This window comes from Xyrauchen texanus, chromosome 12, assembly GCF_025860055.1.
Source record: "Xyrauchen texanus isolate HMW12.3.18 chromosome 12, RBS_HiC_50CHRs, whole genome shotgun sequence".
NCBI lineage: Eukaryota > Metazoa > Chordata > Actinopteri > Cypriniformes > Catostomidae > Xyrauchen > Xyrauchen texanus.
In genome coordinates, this window is record NC_068287.1 from 24000139 (window position 1) to 24019372 (window position 19234).

General features: G+C 39.3%; 1 protein-coding gene across 2 annotated transcripts in view; it reads right to left on the bottom strand.

The window, feature by feature from the left end:
• Positions 1 to 19234, bottom strand: part of LOC127653093 (protein kinase C beta type) — a 231503-nt gene that overhangs the window by 93340 nt on the left and 118929 nt on the right. For both annotated transcript variants that reach the window (XM_052139605.1, XM_052139604.1), the window contains exons 6-8: positions 16872 to 17028; positions 16539 to 16673; positions 3135 to 3231 (exon numbers count right to left, since the gene is read on the bottom strand). In XM_052139605.1, the coding sequence (XP_051995565.1) occupies positions 3135 to 3231; positions 16539 to 16673; positions 16872 to 17028 (389 nt within the window). The remainder of the gene's footprint in view (positions 1 to 3134; positions 3232 to 16538; positions 16674 to 16871; positions 17029 to 19234) is intronic.

The following is a 19234-nucleotide window of genomic DNA, read 5'->3' on the forward strand; positions in this document are numbered from 1 at the left end:
CTTTCTTTTCCTTGTGGAACTCAAAGGTGTGGAATAATATCCAGGCCACTCTTTTCCATCTAGGAATGTCCAGTTCCAAAAAGACAAAAAAGCACCATAGAAGTATCATAAAAGAGTTTGTTCTAGATTACTCATGCATTTAATTCCAAGTCTTCTTAAAGGCCCAGGTATACTTCATTTTTGTGCATTCCGGATTGGATCACGCCTGGCTGACCATATTGCCTTTCTGAGTATGCTTTTCTGACTGCGAACAAATATGAATGCGTTCGACGCATGCGCATTGTGACGGCCCGAGGGGTGGGTGCACAAAAGTGGTAATGTTAATTTTTGGTAATGAAAATTTATGGTTAAATCTCTTTATTTAATCTTTTCTCTTTCTTTTGGTCCACATTTATTTTGGTTACAGTATAATGGTAGGTTACAAAAACCACTTGAAACAATCGGTATTCATTAATTCTTTATTGCTTTATTTACATCACATCTTTATTTACATCGTTACTGATCTGGAGTGCACACAAATTAGTTGCATTGTATCTGCTATTTATATTTGTTTCTATTTGAGTTTAAGTTTACCGGTGATGAGTGGCGATGGTCTTCAAACGTGGTTTGCAGAAGCGGCATCCTTGGGTGGCGAAAATTTGAGTCCGGGAAAGAACAAGGAATTTAAGCATCACTGGTTCCGTCCGGCCATATAATTTGCTGAGATTACATGGGGGAGGAGGAAAAATGGATATCTTTATTAATTGACATCTTTAGATGTACATGTATGGTATTTTATTCAATTTGCTTTTCTTAATTTTGATTAATATATTTATTTGTTTGATTCGATCTTGATTTATTTAGGGTTATGTGTTAAATGTAAAGTTACTTTATTTTCCCTTCTTGTGTTGTAATGGGCACGTCCTTTTCTTTATAAGCTGTTGCTTAGTTAATTTGTGAAGGTCAGATTTAGTCTGTTAGTTGTTTTCTGTTTGAATGTTGTTTGAACTTATTTTCTTATTCTGCTGTGTCGTAAGACATTTAAGAGTTTGTAAGTTGTTCTTTTTTTATTTGGGTTCAAACAAAGACCCTTGATCCTTGTTTCTGACACCTCAGTCCCTCACACGCACTTCAACTGCTTTGTTTTAGTGTTTTAGTACAGTCAAATGGCAGCGCACATGCAGACGATGCGCACTGATTAGGACAGTGTCTGCTGGACAAGAAAAACTGGGTGGCACGCGGTCAAGCAGCATGGCTGCACTGATAACGAAATTTGCGTCAAATGTACTGTTCGCGGGGCTAATCCGTAATGCAGACATCCAAAGTATACTTTGGCCTTAAGTAATACAATATAAAGAATTTAAGTCAATATTCACTGATAATTTCCCTCACGTGGGCTTTTAACCACTGCAAATCATTGAATCAGTGAATTGAACTTGAGAACCGGATCAGTATGATTCATAAACAAAACATTCAGCCTAGTTTTGTGAACTGAATCAACTGATTCCTTAAAAGAGTGATTTGTTTACAAATCAGACAGCATTGCTTCTCGTGAACTCTCAAGAATGTGCCAAGGAGAGCTTGGGCAGATGTCAAGATTTTCAGGGAATAATGACTTCTATTTTAGTCTGTTCTTCATTCAAAGCTATTGTATGTCTTCAGAAGATTTGGAATTTAGCGGCTAAGTCATAAGAAACACTTCCATGATACTTACATAGTGCCTTTTTTGTCATTTTGCAGCTTGATAGCCCCAGTCCTCAATACTTTCATTAAATGCAAAAAGAGTGGCCAGGATATTCTTCAGAAATGGATGAAAGACTTAAACAGGTGTGGAACATAATGATGGAATTTCCATTTTTGGGTGAACTATCCCTTTAAATAGATGAGTTAAGGTGGTTTTCCTTTGCTATGTGAAACAGATTGACCATTTCTCACATTTTGCATTATGCATCATACCACTAGAGAAAAACTGCCAGCGTCTCTCTCTCACACAAACACACACACACACACACACACACACACACACACACGCACACACGCACGGCAGTCCGAGCAGCGCTAAGCATCGCATCGGGCCGTTCATAAATAATACCATCATGCACTGGGCCCACAGCTGGGTCTGCTCGCGGGACAGTTTGAATTATGCAAAGACCTGCACAGTACGTACACCTACACACTACCACAAACACACACTCATTTCCACAAACATTCTACATACATCTCACTCATATTCACATGCATGCACCAATAGGCATAAACTGGCTGTCGAGGCACAATTGTCACATATCAATGTAGTATGAAACACATCTGAACTACCAATTCCACAGACAGAGCGAACAGAAAGGGTACTTTAAAATGTGCCTGAATCAATCAGCGTGGAAAAAAGGCCAGGGATCACAGACTGCAGGTCCTCTCTCACAGACAGCTCTATTCTATATTCAAATTGGGACTTGCGGAGCAGAATGTAGGTTGACATGAGTGTGATTACTTTGAGAGGATGCGTTTGGCACTGTGTTATTAATGCCATATTTGTCAGTGAGTGATATATGCTTCATGCAAAAAGACCTTTCTCTCTTTCTCTTTGCCTTGCTTCTCTATCTCTGTTTCACTCTGTCTCGTTCTCTTGTCATGCTGCCAAACAGTCAGGAGAATTAAAATAATCAAAATTGACCCCATTTACTTTTTTAATGTATGTTTCTAGTCTTATCGAGTATGGTTCATTGGCACTTTATTACAAAATAAAATAATATTTGTCTTCGTTATCTATAATTAAAATGTAATAACTAAATGTAACCCTCTGGCTCTATTCCGGTATGTAACACCCACTTTTAACAATCCAATCAATTCCCAAAGAATTTGATCAAGTCCTGCCCTGCACGTTTTACTCATTTCAGAATATGAAAGTATAAAAAGTTGTGGAAAGTGTTTTCTATTGACTTTAAACAATCAAGAAAAGAAAAAAAAATTCATTACAACAATCAAAGCAAATTGAGGTTAAATATCTTTGTCATTATACAATGTGTCTTGTGTTTAACTGCCATGTAATCTTCTGCTTTCCATTAGATATTTTAAATTTCAAAAACAAATGGGCACAAACCTTTTACACAATACAAATAACAAAAACAGTAACGTAAAAAACACAAGGGGCAACTCACCTCAAACTTCTGCCGGAATTCCTCATTGCCTTCTTCGCCCTCGGCTGGGACAGGCACATTGAAGTACTCGCCCTCTTCCTGACTAAGCAGTTTAAACCTAAATGTGTGTAAATGTGTTTGACAGAGAATAAAGAAGAGTTAGATGAGTACAGCTTCTCTACAGCATCACATATGTTCAGTAAGTAACAGTGGCATCAAAGCAGTCTGTGATAATAGCTCCATCTGGACACTATAGGAACTGTACTCTGCTTCTCGTAGATTCATTCTGCGACATTACCTAATTTAAAGCATTCAGATTCGTACAGTTTCCCGCACAGCAGGGACAACCTTCACCATGGTCTTATGTGAAGATGAATCAAACCTGTTGGGTTTGCCTCCAAACTGCATTCAAATTTTGAAGGACAGCGTGATATGCTGCCTTATACTTAGCGCTTCTAACATCTGTTCTTCCAGATAGCAGAAAAATAGCTTCCTGTCCGACAGTGTGAGGTAGTATAAGAAATGAACTTGTATATAAAAAAAAAAAAAATCAGTTAGAGGGCATATGGTTAATTCTAACCATTTAAAAACACACAGTATGTTATACAGTTGAAGTCAGAAGTTTACATACACCTTAGCCAAACTCATAATTCCTGACATTTAATAATAGAAAACGTTCCCTTTCTTAGGTCAGTTAGGATCACTACTTCAATTTAAGAATGTGAAATGTCAGAAAAATTGTAGAGAAGTATGATTTCAGCTTTTATATCTTTCATCACATTCCTAATGGGTCAGAAGTTTACATACAATTTGTTCGAATTTGGTAGCATTGCCTTTAAATTGTTTAACATGAGGCAAATGTTTTGGGTAGCCTTAAGGTTCTCACAATAAGTTGCTGGAATTTTGACTCATTCCTCCAGACAGAATTGGTGTAACCGAGTCAGGTTTGTAGGCTTCCTTGCCAGGGCTTTCAGGGCTTTGTGATGGCCTCTCCAATACCTTGACTTTGTTGTCCTTAAGCCATTTTCCCACAACTTTGGAGGTATGCTTGGGGTCATTGTCCATTTGGAAGACCCATTTGCATTGAGCTTTAACTTTAGTCTTGAGATGTTGCTTTTTCCTCCAAACATTAGGATGGACATTATGATCAAACAGGAAAATTTGTTTCATCAGACCAGAGCACATTTCTCCAAAAAATAAGCTCTTTGTCCCCATGTGCACTTGCAAACTGTAGTCTGGCTTTTTTATGGTGGTTTTGGAGCAGTGGCTTCTTCCTTGCTGAGCAGCATTTCAAGTTATGTCGATATAGGACTCATTTTACTGTGGATATAGATACTTGTCTACCTGTTTCCTCCAGCATCCTCACAAGGTCCTTTGCTCTTGTTCTGGGATTCAGTTGGACTCACTTGCACTTTTCGCACCAAACTGCCCATCATCTCTAGGAGACAGAATCTGTCTCATTCTTGAGGTATGATGGCTGAGTGGTCCCATGGTGTTTATACTTGCATACTATTGATTGTACTGATGAATGTGGTACCTTCAGGTATTTGGACATTGCTCCCAATGATGAACCAGACTTGTGGAGGTCTTAGCTGATTACTTTAGATTTTCCCAAGATGTCAAGCAAAGAGGCACTGAGTTTGAAGGTAGGCCTTAAAATACATCCACAGGTACACCTCCAATTCAGTACACCTCCTATCAGAAGCTAATTGTCTAAAGGCTTGACATCATTTTCTGTTCTTTTCCAAGCTGCTTAAAGGCACAGTTAACTTAGTATATGTAAACCTCTGACCCACTAGAATTGTGATATAGTCAAATAAATGTGAACCAATATGTGTGTAAACAATTGTTGGAAAAATTACTCGTATCATGCACTAAGTATATGTTCTAAACGACTTGCCAAAACTATAGTTTGCTAATATGAAGTTTGTGGAATGGTTAAAAAAATTTACCTAAGTGTATGTAAACTTCTGACTTCATTTATGTTAAACTAAATCAATAAATTAAAAAAAAAATCTCAGTCTGAACAATTATGGCTAATAAATTACAGCTATAAAATTGTATCAACATTAAATGTACAAGATATGAGAACACTAAAACTCATATAGAATACACATTAAAATAATGTCCAGTTCTTTTGTTTGATTATACAGCCCTACAGTATATTTTCTTACACCACTGTAGATTTTAAAGTTACCACTGTTCCAAGTTTTAGTGGTTCAGATTGTTTTCATTACATTCATTTTTTTTTTTATTTCCATCAAGAAACACTACACTAGCTACACTGCTACAGCTAAAGGTCACTATGGCATTAAACGATAGATAATAATTAAAAACGCATTGCCCCCACCTTTTAAATATCTGGGGCAGATAAAATAAATACAACAAATAAAACATAATAGTTGTACATAAGACATAATTACACATACAAAAACAACAATGATTATAGGCATGCTCTTTCTCTATGCATGCAGGCATGAGTAAAGATATCATTCATTTCCATTCTGTGTCATTTGAGCCATCATTGAGTCTGTGTCATGTAGTTGGCACCATCTCCTGGTGGCCATATGTAATTAGAGTGAACAATCCTCTTTGCCCATATTTGGATGATGTCCGCTTCTGGTTGCAGCAATCTGAATCCAAATACAATTGGTTTAGTGGTCCTTGATGCTCGACAATGTACTACATTCATTTTGAATAGGTCATCTGATCCAGCAAAGCTAATGTGATTTTAGCCAGATAGCACAATATGTGCTGTCTGTTCATTGTGCTTCATGTGGATTATTAAGTTATCTATGCAGCCGATAATGTTGTGTGTGGGCTCGTTTTAAATATAATTGACTCCTCTAAGTAATGGTTTGTATGCTCTGTTTCTATTTCAAAAAGTTATATGGGAAAACATGGCTGATAAGCAACACTTGTTTACATTTAACATGTATGTCAAAGACTTACTTGGCTATTACTACTTATATTTTTGTCAGTAAGCACAACAAAAAGGCTGGTTGAAGTCTACTCTTTGAGAGCTTTACAATGACATATGACACATGACTATTTGATGAGTTTAATGTTTTTACCGATTACAATAATATATATACACAGGGCAAAATTATTACTAAATTATCAAAATGGAACACTTCTGATTTGTCTGCAAATTTCAAAGCACTTGATCAGTTTTGGTCATTATGCCTACATGCATTGTAAAGTAGAGCTTCTATGCTTTGAAACGATACCTATTTTGTGTTGGTCAAGACTGTAGTGGATTGTTTTTTTCTCAGTGGTCCCATCTGAGCTTAAAAGGTTCATTTCTTACCATGGTATGAGGTGAGCATTACAGAGACCCAAATAAACAACATATCCTCAAAAAGCAGCAGACCTACCACTGAAACAAACTCCCTTCAGAGAGAGAGCTAGCATGCTGGGTTTACACCTCCTTCATTGTTACTAATGTGATAGGAGGCCCTGTGTCCATGTTGCCTCTGGTGTGTGTGTGTGTGTGTGTGTGTGTGTCTGTTTAAGACTTGAGATGAGTCATGGCTGCAGTGTTCTCCCCCTACACCTCCAGAGGCTTTAGTGTGCGTGTTCATTTCTTAGCTATGGCTTGGGGCAGTGCCATGTCCAGACGTTTTTGACTGGGTGGCCCATGTGGGGCTCAGACTCATTCAAGAGTGGCAGGAAGCGTAACTCAACATCCCTGATTTTAATTATAATAATACTAATAATATATGTACAGTAAATATTCAGGAATTTGTATAGTCAAAAGTTACTAAGCAAAATAATTGATTGTTAATACTTCAAAACACAGAAGACTCCAAATAGCCTTTCATTTTAATAATGTTAATATTATAATAAATTTTTAATGTTAATAAATGTTAATTTTGTATTTTTTCAGTAGATTTTTTATTTATATTGTGTGTCTTTAAACTGCATAAATGTTATAGACACTGCTAATTTGAACACGGTAGTTCTGTGCAATTTTGTGGAGTTTTGGAGTTGGAGAGATGTTGTGTAGGGTACCGTGGCGTGACGCAATAACATCAATTGTTTTATTTTGAGTATATAAAGAATATTTTAAAGATATTTTTTAAACTTATCATAGGAGTACACATAAAGAATGTGCAAGGATTTCAGTTTTGTTTAGGGTACTCAATTTAGCCATACATTTGGACTGTCAAAGGTAATTTAATTAAACATTACTTTAAAATTTGATATTGAATATTTCCTAACACTGCTATCTGCTCCGATTTAAATCAACGAGGTGTAGCAGCCCAGATGAATAAAACAAATTTGCTCTCTTTCACTGATATTTGTGATTGTCTTCCTTTTATTCCTTTTACATGTTTTGACAATTTTAAAACAAAATTACATATTCAACCCAAAATAAAACTAACCATAAAACCAAAGTAACTGACATGAAGACAAAATAGGGCCCCATCTGGACACACCCATGGTTTGGGGTCAAAACCCCTTTGGGGTAATTTGAATGTGGAAAATTATGGAATTTATTTATTTTTAATCCCCTTTTCTCCCAATTTGGAATCCCCAATTCCCACTCCTTAGTAGGTCCTCATGGCAGACCTACTCACCTCAACATGGGTGGCGAAGGACAAGTCTCAGTTGCCTCCGCATCTGAGAAAGTCAATCTGCACATTTTATCATGTGGATCGTTGTGCATGACAACGCAGAGACTCCACAGGTGGATGCTCATGCTACTCTCTGCAATCCACACACAACTGACCATGCATTGAGAGCGAGAACCACTAATCGCGACCACAAGTATGTTACCCCATGTGACTCTACCCATTGGTGGCTTAGGAGTCCTGGCTGGAGGGAATAATGTTTTTTTTATTATTATTATTATTATTACTATTAGGGCGGCACGGTGGCTTAGTGTGTACCACTGTCGCCTCATAGCAAGAAGGTCCCCGATTCGAAATCTGGCTCACCCAGGGCCTTTCTCTGTGAAGTTTGCATGTTCTCCCTGTGTTAGTGTGGATTTCCTCCGGGTGCTCCGGTTTCCCCCACAGTCCATAACATGCAGGTTAAGTGAATTGGAAATTTTAAATTGCCTGTATATGAGAGTGTGAATGTGTATGTCTGTGTGCGTTAGCCCTGTGATAGTCTGGCCTCCTGTCCAGGGCGTTTCCCTACTTTTGGCCCGAGAGAGCTGGGATAGGCTCTAGCACTACCTGTGACCCTGTAACAATGGCTTGAGATGATGGTGTATTCATATTATTATATAAAAAAAAGACATGTTATGCCCTGCAAAGATGCACTAAATAAAAATGCAGAATCTACACGTACACATTATGTGAAACTTCATTTATGAATGAAATCAGGTCTTTTCGACTACGATTCTTCCTGTGTCAGACAGGTTTGGCTCCCCTCTGCTCAGATTCAGAGAAAATAAAGTGAAATTACTTCATAATCAACTGTGTTTTGGCTTTGTAAGACAGAGTGGGTAAGGGTTAGTTTACTGTCATTATAATTAGCTTTACATATCTGGCATGTCCCCATTTAGATAGTGAAGTAATCAGAGGGAGACACACCCCACTTTAGTGTAGTGAAATGGCAGATGGAGTGTGTGTGTGTGTGTGTGTGTGTATATCACTTGTGTAGTAAAAAGTTAAGAAGTGGTGTGTGTTCAGACTGTTCTTGGACCCTTTCACCAGCCTTGCATTAAATCTGTGGCCAAAGAAAATTAAAACACTTGTCGTTCACAAAGTTCTACACATGCCTTATCCACTTTTAACTACTAATGAGATTATACCACATTTCAATCCATTCAGCTGCCTTTACAATATGTACAAATCCAGTCTCGACAGACTGGACAAATTTTGTTTCTCATGATCTTAAAAACTAAAGCTTGTGCTTAAATGCTGTTTGTTTCTTTACAAAACATTTTTATATGGATTAGTTGGACCAGATAATAAAGGAAAAGCAGCCAACAAGTGTCCAGCATACAGTACATGAACACTCCTTCAATACAGTTTAAAAATCATCCAAGGTGGATACCTCATGAAGTTGTTTGAAAGAATGCCAAGAGTGTGCAGGGCTGTAAACGAGGCAAAGGGGTGACTATTTTGAAACTAAAATATTAGTAGTGGTCGACAATATATTGCTGAGGCCGATAAATCGGGCAATATTCTTAAATTTAGTAATTATTGGCATTAATTATCGGCCAATCAATTTTCCCCTTTCGCCGATTTGTTTCTTGAGGGTGCTGAGAATCGCCTGCTTGCTTGTGAAGCGACTGAGACATGTAAACGATCAGTCATGGTTCATTTTGTTGTTATGTGCCATCGTGTTACTACAATAATAGACCGATGTGCAACACAGTCTCATTTAAATGGTCCGCATATCAGAGCCGCAGCAGACAAGATTGAGCTCATATATATTAAAGTCCTCGCCTGTTTCATTCTCCCTCTCACTCTTCACCAGTTCCCTGTAACTTTAGCTGTCTTGTCTAATAATAAAAAAGGCAAATATCAATTAAACTAATATCATATATGCTGTCTGCTAAAATGCGCATATCTCTTTAAACATATGTAATAAACCAACCTCACAAAACTTGAGTAGATCCAGCATCCTGTGGAGCACTCATAAATCTTCCTCTGAAGCGCGTATTCTATCAGCTAGAATCAAAAACTTCAGGATCAGGATCAAAAGTTGCTCTGATACATAAATCATGATGACAATCCAAGCAGGTGATCCAGGCTGTTTAAACTGTCAGGAGACTGCTGCTGCTCATTGGATCTGCACAAGCGCGTGAGTGCAACCAAAGTTTTCTAGCAAGTCAGTCCACTATCGAATATGTTTGGAATGCTGTTGGGAGGTTATTTCCAAGCATGAAAGTGCTCCTATCTACTTTAATGGAGAAAGACCAAAATGTCCAAAACGGTTGGTCAAGATTATGATCAAAGAACATATTTCAAATTAGCAGTAAAATCTGACAACACTGATATAATAAATGGTACTTACTTACCTCAGATTATGCTAAAAACAAAATTTTTCCAGCCTTTGTAACTAATGCACATGCATGTTCTTGAGTTGATTGGCAGGCGATGCCTGTCTCTAAAAGGTGATTTACTCTTTTTCTTAAAGGCGGGACTTCCTATCTACATCTGTTGACCGTTGGCTGCAGTCAACTTCCACATTTCTCCCATTCATTTTAATAGAAGTGGGCTGTCTCTGCTAAATAGTCTCTGGTGTAAACTCAAAGTAAAAGCACTTCACGGGTGCTAAAGGTAAATGTATTATTCACTGTGCACTGTATGTACAATTGGTTTGATTCTGTATTTTTGGAGAAAATGCGATTGCTAATGTGGACATGCCATCTATGTTTGCTGGACTACTGTGTGTACAGTTATTTCCTTCTTCCTAATATATTAACCATTTCTTCATGTGCAAATAAATGACAAAAATTTGATGACTAAACAGAAATCAGAAGAAACTGCTTTCTACCATTTAAAACACATAATAATTTTTTTTATAAAGTTAAAGTTTTGAGTGAAATTGAGTAAATATAGTGCTAAATGAGAGTTTATTTTTTAGCAATTTTATGTTTATGTTATTTACAACATTAAATTGTGTTCAGCATCGACATTGTATCAGCCTTTTAGCCACCCTGCACTCTGAATATCCGCATCGTCCATTAAAAAACGCTGTCCACGAGATGCCTCTATGTGCTAAAATGGAATGTGCTCACTGATTGGTGTCTCTCACATGGCAAATACCCAATGTATGGGCATCTGCTCCCAGCAGAGCTTGGGACTTCCGAGTACCAAAGGGGACAGTGGGTATTCCCCACTGAGGCACAATATTTCCCAAATCCTCAATACAATTTGAGGACGAAGTCTCCATTCGGCCGGTATCACCCCTTGCCATGACAATAGGTCCATGCCATAATTCAGGCAGCCAGGGACATATGTCGCTCTCAGGGAAGAGGTGATACGTCCATCTCAACAGTGATGAATAAATTCCACCTTGGTACCATAAACCCCAATGATCTTTGAAACAGCTTCAGTGGTAGTGTTCTCCCCAGTTTGAACTGAAACAGACACTGTAGAATGGCCTGAATGTGCTCGCTCGTGAGGTGTTCGTGCAAGCTCGTGAAGTCGAGGTGGACTCCAAAAAGAAGATTTGTTGGCTGGGGGAGAGTGTGCTTTTCAGCCCAGTTCACACTGAGGCCCAAGCTGTTTATATGTTGAAGCAGTAAATATCTGTGCTGGCATAACAGAGCCTCTGAATGTGCAAATAACAACCAATCGTTGAGGTAGTTTAAGATGCACAGGCTGTTCAGTTTAAGATGGGCGGGAACCGCATCGATGCACTTTGTGAACGTGCGAGGAGCCAGAGTCAGTCCGAAGGGCAGGACTTTGAATTGATACGCTGTTTGAGAAATCTCAAAAACATCCTGTGATGTCATATAATTTGGATTTGAAAGTACGCATCCTTCAGGTCTATCGACACAAACCAATTATGTGGGCATACATGTGATAAGATTGAATGGATGCTTTGTGGGTACGTGATTCAAATGTCCCCAAAAGAAGCTCACCATCTTTCATTGGCACAAGAAAATAACTGTAAAACCCTTTTTGGCTTGACAATTTGGCACAATCTCTATCGCGCTTTTCATGAGGAGACTGTGGAACACAGAACGGCATTGAAACGGGGTGGCCCGCGTACAAAATTGGATTGTATAACCATGTTCGATCATTATTTGCAGCAATTCTGAAATACCTTTTAAAAGAAGTAATCTGACTATATATTTTCTTTACATAAAGACTTTACTTAATTTTAGACCTACACTACCATTGAAAGAAGTCTCTTCTGCTCATCAAGACTGGATTTATTTGATCCAAACTACCGAAACAACACTGATATTCTTAACTCTTTTTACAATTTAAAAGAACAGTTTTCTATTTAAATATATTGTAAAATGCAATTTGTGATCAAAGCTGAATTTTCAGCATCATTACTGCAGTCTTCAGTGTCACATGATCCTTCAGAAATCATTATAATATGCTGATTTTCTAATATGGGCATATTTAAAGTGCATTTTACTAATTTAACCCTAACACATATTTGCAAGCACAAGCCTTGTTGATGATAATGAGGTATTATAAACACTAGATAAAATATAATCTAAACATTCATATTATTTTTATATCATATTACATATAATATTTATATCATACAGCATACAATTTAAATACCTGCTTTAGCCAAAACAGCATTTAAATGTAACTAAAACTAGCTTATTAGGACATATTTCAAATGTCAATACTCTGAATCCTGTCTGGCAAGTCTGGAAACAGTCCCACTAGTAAAATATGTACATGTTTATATAAAATAGCATGTCAGCTAATGAAAACTAAATGACTTACTCGTCCGAAATTGTATTCTCGGCTGGATCAAGTCTTTCTTCAAAATACAAACGTTCATCGTGTCCCACTCATCTTTTGAGGAAAATGTTAACTCTTCCTTAATATCCTGGAGCTTTCTCACCTGTGTATCATTGCAAACGCGCAGAAAAATGAATGAAATGTGTTTACAAACTCACTGTCGGGGGCGTGTACCATTTGCATTGATCGCCTCAGCACATTAGCATATGAATGGTGCTCTGCTGGTGGGTGGGATCACATTACAGATAATGAGATGGACTGGTAAAAACTGTACATCGCTTTGTTTCAAACAGATTGCATTGCAGGAGAATATTTGTTTTAAATTTGAATTGTTTTATTTAAAAGTATACATCTTAAGCTTTCTTTAGACATATGTTTCATGTTTGTGTGACAAGTATTCGCGGAGTTTCAGTTAATTTTTGTGACGTGTTTCTGAAATATGCTTGTGAACACAGAGACTGCTGAAAGCTCACCCTTTATATTTTCTTTATTTTACAAAAGCACAAGATTTTGTTGTTATTGTGAGTGTACACAAATAAAAGTAGACACTTCATAGTCTCTAATGATGTCTTACACTTATCTGTATACCCAAAAATGACAGAGTAGTTTAAGTTGTTTCTGCTGTAATTACGAAAATATCCAGCAGGACACGCCAGCGCGTCCGTCGACCCCAAAAGGGTTAAGGCTCGCCACGCATCCGCACAATGGGACAGAGGGTAATTTTGTTTGCTCACCATATGATATAATGCACCGCTCACCATAAGGAAGTGGTTGTGCATATTGTGTGGGCTTTGAAGAAGAAAAGGCTCTACATTGAGGATGTGTGAATATCTTATGCATTTGCAAAGAGGGCTGTATTCTTTTTTGCATTTATTGGTTTTGCCAACGTAAGGGTTGTACCGCCAGCGCTGATATGGCTGGTTCCGTTTGGGCCACAGCTTGTGTGGCCTCACCGGTTGCTCAGGCAGCAGGTATGGGGCTTTTAGTCTGGTGCTGGCTCGAAACAGAGCGAGAGCAAACTGGCTGTAATGTACTCCGTTTTGGTATAAAGTGTTTCATAGCTTGTGATTGCTGTGGAGTTGTGGCGTATTGCTCCGAAAACCTATTCACGGAGCTGCCAAAGAGGCCGGCTGGAGACACTAGAGCATCCAACAGAGTGGCTTTTTCCCTATCACTCATTTCTGTGAGGGTCAGCCATATATGTCAATCCAGAACTACCAGGTATCCCATGGACTTGCTGATGGCCTGCGCAGTGACTTTCGTGGCACGCAGCGCTAAGTCTGTTCCGGTGCAGAGCTGTTTGAATGTCTCTGGATTGAAGTCGTGCTTGTCTATTTGCTTGAGGAACTTGGCTTGAAATTCTGTCCTGCCACTGAGTACGTTTGTCGACAAGGCTTGGAAGGATGTATGGGCTGTGATTTCCACGCCATGTTACTCGCTGGACAGTGGTGTGCCGATACCACCTCCTCCACAGGGGGTAGTTGGGCATAACCGTTTCCTTCCCTGTGATCCACATTAGAGACGATGGCGTCACTGCACTGCATGCTGAGAAGGGCATGCACCAGGACTTGGACAGTTTGTTATGAACTTTGGGGAAGAATGGGGCAGATTTGTGGAATGCGGCCTCTTGATGGACTGCAGGAACCTTCATCGAGGCAAGACTGTTCAGGTTCATCTGGGGAAGACCACTTGAGATTAAGCTCTTTGACAGCCCTTGTAAGGACGCGGAGCATCTCTCTATCAGTGGCACGTGCATGCTCCTCGCCACTTGCTGGAAGGAGAGGCAGCAGCATCATCTACTGACCACTCACCTGATGTAGAGAGATAAATTATATCGTCATTATCAACCCCAGCATTAGAACAGCTAAAAAAGACAAAGCCACATACTCTTTCAGAGGGCCGGAGCTCATCTCACACATAGCGCATCGGCAAAGATGCACCTCTTTGAGATTGAGGAGCTCACGGGTGTGTACTGGCAAAAGGATCACCTCAAATACAACCTTGCGGCCACGCCATGCTTCCTTGTGTGAGTCCTCGGGTATCACAGAAGATGTGGGTGGGAGGGTGCGCAAGGCTGAATCGTCTCAGAACGAGAGCCATTCGTGAGCAAAGCGTCTTGAGACTCATGCCCTCACAGTGAGGACAGTCTGTCTCCATGAGAGCTGACTCTGCATGGGCACGGCCCAGAAAGTAAATGCAGCTATCATGCTGATCTGATGGTGGGATGTGCCTCTAGCACAAGTAAACACTTACGGAACGACATCTTTAAAAAGATGCTAACATGTAAGCGACTCCTTTAAATAAATAAATACTTAAATAAATATTAAATTGATATTTATATCACACAATATACATTATACAATATGCAATTGCTTTGTAAGGATACACAACACTTGCCGAAGTACTGCGGGGAATCAGGATGCTGAGGCCCTTTCACCAGCGAAGCATCAAGCGGCAAGGCGGAGTGATGTTCGCTGGAGCACTGTAGGGGAGCGGAGAGTCTTCACGTTGCCGCGAAGATTCCGCTCGCTGACTCTCGTATATATCGATGGCGAAGGGTAGAGGGCTTCTAGACAAGAGATGATTGCTGTCTTGAAGGAAGAAATTCTGAGGAAATGGTGTTTGTGCACCTGTTTTGATAGTGGACAGCTTCGCACCAAAAGAGGCGGGGCTCAAACACCATAGCCAATATTAGAATATTGGCATTATTGTAAAGAGGTTTCAACTAGGATGTGTAAGAAGGCAATCCCCATATGCATTAATAAACACAATGTCATAAGGGAACTATTTTAAACAGCACTTTGCTAATTGTGTCACATTCAGCTTTTATGGCCTCATAGTCATTGACAGACTACATGGAATATTTTTACTTTTAAAAATTAATGTCACAATGCAGGACCACTTAAAAATAACTTTTAAGGGAAAGGGATGATGTAAAATGGCTAAAGAAAAATTAATAACCTTTCCCTTGTACATTATTATACATTTTAACCAAAATATTGATGTTGCTAAAAATAATTATCTGGACATGTATTGCACGATGACCCACATACTTGCACTGAACACAACATGAGGCACGTTTCTCAAATATTGAACTTATAAAAAACAACTGAAAACAGTAAGGGAGAATAAACAAATGACAAAGTGAGGACTGCATGTAAAGGTGTATTGGAACTTACTCATTTAAACACACACTGTAGGTTTTGTCACTTTAACCGCTTTACTAGAGCATGTTTAAGCATTCACGATGGGCTCGTACAAATGCAAAAATGTACACACTCAGACACCCCAGCTGACAGTTACTAAGCTGGAGAAGAGAGGTGGGAATTCGGAGCTGGGACGCAAGTGTGGGAGAGCAGAAAACAGTAGTGGAGATAGTCTTAGATGAAGAGCACAACTTTGGAGGGGAAAAAGACAGGCTGAGGACTCCTTGTAGTGAATTGCTTTTTCCGGACCTCTAATCTGATTAGACAAGCAAAGTTCAAAAATTGCTGATATTTAACATGCAACAGTTGATCCTGCTTTAGATAGGCCATTTTTGCTCATTTGTATTTTTGCAACAAAAACAGACAAAATGAATGGCCATATTGTGTCTAAAATGTAATTTACTCGACAATAACTTCCTGTTTGTAGAACGGTTGTATACAGTAATATTTAAGATGTAATATTTTACAAATTGCTGTTGTATCTAGTTATGACTTTATTACCTCTGTAGACACCAGTTACGTGTTGCTGTTAGAAATACTGTATTTTTATAGGTAACACCCAAGATTGTTCAGATTGAGAACTGTATTTTGAATAAATATATATAAATAACATACATTTATCTTTTTTAAGGTTAGAATAAACAAATGCCCTCATAAAGGTAACAATGCAGATATTGTACCTTAATATACAAGTTCATTAATGATACCGGTATGTATGTGTGTCTGTGTGTCTACTATATCTACATCTACTATAATATAATTAAATATTTGCAATTTACATGTAGCTTGCCAAAAAGGACAACAGGCCTCCTCACCATCCATCCACTCCTTGCTTCTGAAGCTCAGAGATGCCGAAAGACAGAGAGCCCATAAAGTCGTTCCGGCTGGTCAAGTCCCAGTCCCAGATCTCCACAGACAGTCTGCGGTCTTTGTCTGACTCTTTCAGATTACTGTAACACATAGAAAGCAAGAGGGAGGGGGACAGAGACAGTGAAACGTAGAAACAAAGAATTCAAGCTGACAGAGAACATTTGATTTAGCATTTTCCACACAAACAAATTACTAATCTTTTGGCCATGCCAGTATTGTATAGTGAGAACAATGAAATGGTGGGCGGAGAGAGGCTCTGTAACAGAGAGCTTCCTTACAATGTGAAGGTCTCATTCCATGTGGGATTCAGGCAGCACTTGATGGTCTTCGTCTTCTGTTTGCTCTCGCTCTTTGGGTCAGGGATGAGTTTTAGTTTAACATAAGGATCAGACAGGCCATTGGGGTCCATGGGAACCAGGTTCCTTCCCTCTTTGACTAAAATGTAGAATATAACAGATAAAATATATTACAGACACTTAAAGGCCTAAAAGAGTAGTTTAGACTATATTATTTCTGTATTTTATCTCTTAATTTACAGTGAAATAATGGCTGAGTGAATTTTTAGGTTGAACCTTAAACACCCTAGTTCTCAACAAAATTAAATTTTTGTTGGATTTTTTTGTTAAAAAAAAGCACATATCACCTCAAAGGGATCATTTATTCTGTCATCATTTACTCAAAACTGTATTACATACTTTAATTTGTAGAGCACAAAAGGCAGTTCTAGAATGTTAGCCTAAGTTATGAGGTGCCCCTAGGGACATTATTCAGAATTACCATGCACATACATGTACTTTTCCTCTCACATACACATATGAAACCAAATTCATTCACATACTATAGTGAAATGCTCACACACATACAAGTGAAATGCTTTTACAAACACAACTGAAACGCTCTCATACATACAACTGAAAATATTACGCTACACACACACAACTGAAATGCTCACACACACTCAACTGAAACGCTCTCACACACGCAACTGAAACGCTCTCACACACGCAACTGAAACGCTCTCACACACGCAACTGAAACGCTCTCACACACGCAACTGAAACGCTCTCACACACGCAACTGAAACGCTCTCACACACGCAACTGAAACGCTCTCACACACGCAACTGAAACGCTCTCACACACGCAACTGAAACGCTCTCACACACGCAACTGAAACGCTCACACACACGCAACTGAAACGCTCTCACACACGCAACTGAAATGCTCACACACACGCAACTGAAACGCTCTCACACACACAACTGAAACGCTCTCACACGCAACTGAAATGCTCTCACACGCAACTGAAATGCTCTCACACGCAACTGAAACGCTCTCACACACGCAACTGAAATGCTCTCACACACGCAACTGAAATGCTCTCACACACACAACTGAAATGCTCTCACACACACAACTGAAACGCACTCTCACACACACAACTGAAATGCGCTCACACACACAACTGAAACGCACTCTCACACACGCAACTGAAACGCACTCTCACACACGCAACTGAAATGCGCTCACACACGCAACTGAAATGCTCTCACACACGCAACTGAAATGCTCTCACACACGCAACTGAAATGCTCTCACACACACAACTGAAATGCTCTCACACACACAACTGAAACGCGCTCTCACACACACAAGTGAAATGCTCTCATACATACAACTAAAATGATTACACTCTCACACACACAACTGAAAAGCATTTCAGTATGTTGTATGCAAGCATTTCAGTTGTTGTGTGAGAGCATTTCAGTTGTGTGTGTGAGAGCATTTCAGCTGTGTGTGTAGAGCATTCAGTTGAAACGAAGCACATTTCAGTTGAAGCGGAAGGTGGTTAAAGTACCCACTCCACTCCAGTTGGTGGCAGTAGTGTATGGCGTTTAATTTTGGACAAAACAGCGCAAGCGCAAAAACACAGCGCGCAAGTGAATTTCAACAGTGTGAGCACCATGACACAGCTCGCACGTAAAATTTAAACCTGCAGAACTTGCAAATCACAAACTCGAGCACAAAAATATGATTGTGCACACAAATTAACAAGTCCCACACACGCCGAGTTCTTTTCTGCACACGCACGAGTTCTTTTCCTATGGGAAGCCAAACAAAGCAAAAGTGGGACGAGACAGCGGGGGTTTACAGAGCTCGCGCCCGCTGACATGTCATCTGCGCGGTTCAATGGTCCGAGCAGCGGCCAGTTCATCAGCGCAGCGCGGACGTGTTTCCTAGCGACACCCAGTGGGCAGCGGCGCGAACAATCCTCAACAGCGCTGCGCTGACCAATTTAAACAGCGCAGTGCAAACCATACATGCAAATTAATGTAGGCCCTACAATAAAGAAACCCCTCCTTCCTTACAAAAATTGGTTCTCTGCTGAAATTTAGCAGTTTTTCCCTACAGAAGACAAAGAAGAAGAAAGACAACATGAAAATGCATACATTTCTTATGTTTATTATCTTTAATAGTGTTAGTAAAGAGTAGTGTTGTGCGTCGATACCCTACTTTGAAGAACTGCACATATGTATAGAGGCTACGGAAAGAGCTGTACAAAGCAGAAACTTCAATGACTTTCAATATCGTGAGTCGTCTTGAGGAGCACGCCAACCTTCTGCTAAGGTCATTCTAAAACA